Raw genomic sequence first — 7616 nt, 5'->3', positions numbered from 1 at the left:
CAACAGAGGTCCACTTTCAATGTTACACCGTTATTCATAAAACCGATCTCAGGCTCAATTTCAGATTCTATGCTAAAGCCCGGTTTCTTGTTCCGGTGAATGATTAAAAAAAAAATCCACATCATGATTTAAGTGAGTTGCAGGAAAATTGGGTTGAGCACAGAATCTATCCTCGAGCATGAGAACGGTTTCATGAAAACGGGCACTGGACTTGATACCACCAATAGTTTGAGTTCGAACTTAAATTATTCCGAGTTAGAACTCAAGTAAAATATCACAGACGCGTGCGGAGGTGAGTTCGAATCCCGATCATTGCTGGTATCGGAACTAGAAGGCATACAACAAACTGGTGTACAATATTGCATAACTAATTAAAACAACAACAACAAGTGGACCCCTCAGTAACTTGTATTATCAACAATGATTTAAAGCATAAAACATGGCGGTGAAGGCATCACAAAACTCGGCTTTACTCACGTCATGGTTTCCTGCAACGATAACAGTTGTTACTAGCACTTTGATTCAAAATGGAAAAAAACAATTATTCCACAGTGAGACTGAAGAAGTGGAAGAGGACAAACACTTTCTACAACGAGAAGCATTCTATGGAAGTTGCTAAAGCTGTAAGTTTCCCTTTTGTATCCTCGGAATTCCAGGAGTTACTCTCACTTACGTTTGAACGTAAATATAATCTATATATTTTTTACAAATTATACTAATCCCTTTTGATGGCCCGGATGTTAGCGGGTCTCTTACTGTGGGAGGAAACCGGAGTACCCGGGGAACTCTAATAAGTAGCTATATTCGTTAATTGCATATTGTGTAGGTTCGTTGGTTCAAAATTTAAAGAAATATTTGTTTGAACTAGTGAAAACTATTACTGTGATATTTCTCACTGCAGCGGAAGGTAACATTTTTACTTTAATTTATAAATCCCGATATTAAAATGGTAAAAAAATGCAATAAACTAGAAATTTGTTTTTTTTGAACAAAAACAGATGTCTCCCCTTATTAGCCAATATGCATATTTGGAAGAATAGGAAGGTCACATCAAGATTAAGGTGTGTACACTCTAAACCGTTACACTTTTAAATTATTCTGGTTCATGTTAAATTGTCGTAACAATTTGGTTAAGTTTCGGCAGGTATGTTACTATAGACACATTTACATTCATTTTTTATCATACATCTGATTACAATCTGGTTCCTCTATTGGCTCATTATTTGTATAGCAAGTTTGGTCAACGTAGGAGAAATAACACGGAACTTATGCTGCAGACAAACTTCGGTATAAATAATTAACAAAGGGCCATATATCTTTATATAGTGGGGCACGAGACCCGATTCTAGAATGCGACACTCCTGCTTCCCAAGATACATAACTATAGCAAGTTTGGTCAACGTAGGTGAAATAACATGGAAGCTATGCCGTGGACAAACTTCGGTATAAAAATAAACAAATTCAAGTTTGATTAGGATATATTTAACGCTTTAAAATTTACGGGCCGGACAAGAATTAACTGAAAATGTTGCTTTATTTGACCGTTGACCTTATTGTGAAGGCCACAGTGACCTTATTCCAGTGCACTGCATACCTTCTGAGGGTGATGCAGGCATACCTTAAGTGTCATCAATATATCTTTAACGGTTTAAAAGTTATGGCCCGGACAAAATACGATTATAAGAAGAAGAAGAAGAAGAAGAAGAAGAAGAAGAACCAGAACTAATACAATATTTCTCCCTTCATATTCGAAGGGGAGACATAATAAATTCTAATAAATCAGTAACAAAAACGTGCTTATGTGGTGACACACAATGTATATATCATCACGACGTATATCTGTATCACGGTGTTAGGTCACATAGCGTGCTAGCTGAAGTAGCCATAGTAACAAGTGTATCATAACGAAAAACAGCGTACAGTGTATACTGTGAACAAAAACGTTCCTTTCGCTTTGTGTTCATACGTATTTACAGTATAGTCTGAAAAACATATCAGGCGGTGATTACTTTTCTTTCATTTAAAAAAAAGAGCGAAAAACTTGTATATGTATATGTGGTCAATGTTCTTGTTATAAACAATGAACCTGAAATTATCACTATACAGTTTCAAATCAACTTTACCATTTAAACATTAGTCATTTTGCTTTTAGCAAAAACATATGCACCATCGCCATGCATTACATCAATTTCACCACCAGAATTAGAACGGGGTCAGTGATTGCCCATGTCAGTATACAAATGTGTGCTGCTACAGTAGGGCAGTGGCCATAGATTTCAGGTACATTGTATATAGCAACAGCAAATTAGCTAAATTAGGATACTTTACCATTTTCATCAAACATATTGAAAAGTTTGTCAACATCCTGTATTGAAACGAGTCCATTATGGTCAAGGTCCGTTCGGAAGAAGAACAGAGCGGCAGATGACGCCTCCGAAAATTCGCTGTGTGGATCTGACCAGCCTGCTATAAACTCGTGTTCGGAAATCTGTTGATCTTCTGTATGGTTAGAAATAGAAAGATGCTGTGTACGGAATATTTATCAAATGCCAATATGCCACTGCTGGACAATGCATTGGTCCTCACTTTCGCTTCATTTCAAATTAACAAACGAGAAATTTGTTTTTTTACAACAATTCTATAAAATGCCAACTTTCGATATTTATGTTTGAATGTTTTTTGTGGTTTTCATTGTTATCAAGCGACTACGAAATCTGCATTCAACAACGACATTTCACAAAATTATGAAATTTGTAGATATAAGGGAAATACAAGCGTGAAACCTGACAGATGGTGACTAGCGTGTAACATGTATGTAGCTTAGGGACTCAAGAAAAATTCCATATTCGCGGGTCACTATGCTATTTATCATCAGTACTGTACATGTAGCACAGAAGTACCGCTGTTAACGGTAAAGGGTCAATCGGGAACCGTCGGCCCTTTCCGTAAACGAGAAATTCGTTTACGAAAAGTGCCAACAGTTCCCGATTGACAAATGCATATACCATGTAGAGTGTAACGTTGTAAAGCGGTGACATTGTATACATATGTCGATGAAGTGAAGCGAAATGTTTGAGAGGTATTGCTGTAAGGAAGTGCTGTTATATAGAGTGTAACGCTGTAGAAAGATGTCGATATTCCCGGGTACCATTATAGAGAGGTGTCTTTAAACTGTACGATATCAGCTAGCTAATAAAAATTAAGGGAACGTCATACCTGGCCAGGAGTCGAAATTCATGAAAAGTTTCCTGAACTCGGTATCTGACAAACGATCATCGTTATTGCCGTCATATTTGTCAAAAAGGTCGCGACCGTGTCCGTGACCGTCTCCGTCCCCGTCCCCGTCCGACTTGACAATGCTGAGGACAAAATATGGCATACAGATTTATTATACGTACTTGATTTTAAACATTTATAAAAAACTCAACAACTATTTTTATATCAAAATATCCTTTTTCGAATACCATCGCTTTTAATGTCACATATAGTACTAGTATCGTTGTTGGAGAATAATTGTTTTTTTTTTACTTTTGAAAAATTCAATTTTCCTCTGAATACATTTCCCTTCGTTGCATCATTGCACTGTCAAACAAATTCCTCCCTGCAGGTCAGGGATTGAGAAAAGAATGTATCCCTTCTGTCACCGCATGTTTTAAGAGGCAACTAATGTGGTAACCAGTGCAGAATTGGGACTCGCATTTATGCCCTCTATCGGGGGACACCATAGCAACTCAAATTGACTAACTAAACATATAATAACATTTTGGACCGTTCTATTTCTTCTTCTCCCTAACAACCATTTTGTTTTCTGGCGCCTTGTTTTGCAATGTTGATATTTTTAATGAACAAATCAAATTGGTTTTTGAGTTCGTCTCTTCAGTCTGTTACGAGTATAGTATACTGACATACACTAATACACCATCTAACTTTGAATGAATTACAGCTTAATTTCTAACTTATTTGATTTATAAGGCAATCACTGGTATCCACTTTTAACTAAAAAGAGAGAGAATAGAAAAGAAGACATATTTTCACCTTGTCTTATTCCTGTATTGCATGTGAAAATATTTGAAAACATACCACCGTTATTTCCTTTAGCCTTAAATCCATCATAATTGTCATTAATAATTTAAACGCAATAACCATCAGTATTTGTTTCTCGACCCTAACCACCAAACACCGTATCGCCCCCGCAATGACATACAAAACTGCCCATAGTACTATGCAGCAGATACATTTATAATTGATAGTTTATATATCTATGTTTTCCGGGTTTTTTTTATGTAAAGAACAAAATAGAATTATGTTAAAAGTTTGTGTAGTGTGTATCAATATAAATCCATTACCTTACGAGAAGCAAAACGGCAACTGCGATTTTCAGCATGACGATCGTGATATCCGGTATAAGTGTGCGACAACTGGACTCTTAGTTAGACCTAAACTAAATATGGCACCACAGCATGGGATCCACGTACGACTCAATAGAGCAGGGAGATAGAGCATGTACGGGAACAACAAACTAAACAATTAAACAATCCACAGAGCACAACGTAAAAGCTATCTTCGAAATTCAAGGGTTCCGCATTTCACATCGTCTCCCCTGTCATGACAAAATTCAAGGCACGCGGTAAGCTATTTGATTAGTTTCAGATATGAAAATATGACCAATCGTTCGACTGTTACCTCCAGGTCCTTTGAAGTTCACTTAACTTTAATGATGATTAATTTTACCATTATGGTCTTTCGCGATTCATCCGCAAGTTACGCGTCCAGAGCCTTTAGCATTACACCCCCTGGATTTCAAAGATGCATAGATGACGGAGATCCCAAATTGGGAAACTCTCGATCGAACATCGATCGCCACTAAACAACAAATACATTCATGTACACTATAATATACGGGTATCACCGAAACATTCAAAGCCACATACCACCTGCAATTCTCGTGTAACACAAGTCAACGACCAGTCATCCTTTCAGACACAAACCCCTACACACGGAAGCCAATACAGACACCCCTTCATGCATCGCAACATCATCAACCTCTCGCTACAATGTACCCATCGTTGCAAACACTATGCACATATACATTTTTGTATGCATATTGTAGTTGGAAAAGGCTCCTCGTTGCGCATATGTACAAAGTCAAACCCGACGCCATGACATAACACGGATCTGCCAGTTACTACATTGCAGAAGTACACTGATGTGTTACTACCCAACACATGGGTCATGATAGTATCTGGGCAGTTATCATGCATGCAAACGAACTATTCTTTAAGTTAATCACCCATAACCCTTGAGCTCTTAACCTGAGATTTATAAATATAGTAGTTAGTTCCCGCATTTTGTATGTGCAGATGACAAAACATATCAAACTCATGGGAGAAAGTGATCGCAAGCAGATGTTCAGTGGGACAATGGACGCATGAAAGTAAAGACAGACGAACAATTGGACGCATGGAAGTGATATAGGTTGAAAGTGAAACAGCAGCCAAGTGGACGCCAGGATGGGAAGCCACTGACAAGTGGACTACACATGGAAGTGAAGGCCGACGGACAAGTGGGTTCGTAGAAGTGAAAAGACAAGTAAACACTCAGACTGCATTAAAAAACGGCCAGAAGTGGACTAATGGACGCAAGTAAAACGGGTCACGATTTGTGATGAGCTCAAATTTGTACAAAGTTGTGATTACTAGCCTCTAGAGTGTGAGAGTTGCTATCTCTGGTAGATAAAGCTGACCTTGACCAAGTTTCGCCTACTATTATCGACCCATTCATGTGGAATCAACAGAATTTCTGACCACGAGTAATATGTGTCTTACTTTATGAGTTGTAGACCAACACGAAACAAAAGTTGATTTTTCGGCTTCACTTTTCTGAATATTTGTTTGTTTAATTATACCTATAAATAATTTGTAAAAGAAAACCTAACACAAAAAGCAACAACAACAACAACAACATTTGATATGTACCTGATGCGATCGGAAACCAAAACGGTCATGCTAATATACAGGTTTTTTTCTGAAAATATTAATGAATACCTACTCTACTTAGAAAATTGCCTTCGGAACACTGACCACTATATATACGTATTAAGGTTATATTGTCATTTTTGTACTGTACATATTTGATGATCGATATTAATAACGGGAACGAAAGTTGTACGCATTTTCTCAGTTACTGTTAAGTTTAATATTTTTTGTAAATATATATTTCAGGACCGTTATGACTGCTTATAAATATGGTAATGATAGATTTGTATTGGAGATTACTAGTAGGACATGTACATGTAGTTCGAAAAGACGAAGACATTGTCCAACGTGCTCGGATTGGAATTTTCATGCTGCATTTTCAATCTATCAATCAAAAGATTATTTTTTGTAAATGTGAACGATATGTTGAATACTGATTTCGGAATAAAAAAAAATGAATGTTCTTTATACTGAGCTATCAAGCTATACTATGTTGTCTTTAACTGCAACTTAGTTAACACCGGGCGATTTGATTTATACTATATTTGCCTGCTTTTTTGTCTTGGTCCGTTCAGTTTCACTAATACAATTCATTCATCATTATGTTAAACGCTGTATGCCGTACATACGTCAAGTTCACAAATTATGTGCCAGGTTTTCCCTGTAGTGCCAAACATACATGATGAGTTTTTTTTTATATAAATTTGCAGTTAAATTGTTTTATTTTCATCGACCCAAATTCCGAAAAAAATAGTTCTATGATATCACAAAATATACGTCTAAGTTAAAGATAACGTTTGAAGGCCAGTTACGATTTTACATTCGTTTGTAGCATTTGAGAGACGGTTCTAGAGCCTAGCACACAAATAGCGATTTCAAATAAAAAGAAAAATCGGAAGATTACCGTCTAGTGTAGAGTGAACTCGTCTCTGATTCATATATTGTAATGTGTATCATTTAAAGCTGTATCTGGCAATCAGATATTACAGACATAAAGTAAGAGTTGGATTTTCTAGCACAATACTATATTATACAACAGAGGATTTTCTGTTTGTGTGCCTATTAAGTAGGGATAGCCAATGTGATTCGTTCCATTTTTTTGTAAACAGTTATGCCTATACTAATTTGGGTGAGTTATTACAGAAGCTTGTCTGTATTTACTGAACATCGTATATTACAATACAATAAATATAGATTTTCAGACCTTCATTTTTGTTTTGATTCTCTTGTATTACCAATACTTCTCTATTCAGTAGAAGTATAGGGTTTTGTAAACTTGAATCACCCTGTTTGTCTGGATGTCTGGATGTCTGTCTGACTGTCGTCCGCAGTAACTTGTCCGGCAAACTCCTCCTTAATTAACAGGTGGATTTCATTGAAACTTTGCAAGAATGATCAGTATCTCATGTAATTGTGCACCGGCATTTTAATTTGGGATTTCGACCCTTTTTGATGGAGTTATGCCCCTTTTTGTGAAACACTTGTCCGCGCAACTCCTCCTTAACTAACAAGTGGATTTCATTGAAACTTTTCAGAATGATCGGTATCTCATGTAATTGTGCACTGGCATTTTATTTTGGGATTTCAACCCTTTTTGTTGGAGCTATGCCCCTTTGTGCGAAATACTTGTTTTATTTAAAT

General features: G+C 36.7%; 1 protein-coding gene across 1 annotated transcript; it reads right to left on the bottom strand.

The window, feature by feature from the left end:
• Nucleotides 1–390: 390 nt before the first annotated feature.
• Nucleotides 391–4434, bottom strand: LOC110456165. Its single transcript, XM_021506735.1, has 4 exons — nt 4347–4434; nt 3217–3359; nt 2329–2499; nt 391–488 (listed from the first exon to the last, which is right to left on the bottom strand). Exons 1-4 carry the CDS (start codon nt 4382–4384, stop codon nt 415–417), a joined length of 426 nt encoding a protein of 141 aa, XP_021362410.1. The 5' UTR covers nt 4385–4434; the 3' UTR covers nt 391–414.
• Nucleotides 4435–7616: the final 3182 nt, after the last annotated feature.

Source organism: Mizuhopecten yessoensis, unplaced genomic scaffold, assembly GCF_002113885.1.
Source record: "Mizuhopecten yessoensis strain PY_sf001 unplaced genomic scaffold, ASM211388v2 scaffold8537, whole genome shotgun sequence".
Taxonomy (NCBI): domain Eukaryota; kingdom Metazoa; phylum Mollusca; class Bivalvia; order Pectinida; family Pectinidae; genus Mizuhopecten; species Mizuhopecten yessoensis.
The sequence above is the reverse complement of the archived record's forward strand: the minus strand, read 5'-3'. Positions and strand labels throughout refer to the sequence as shown.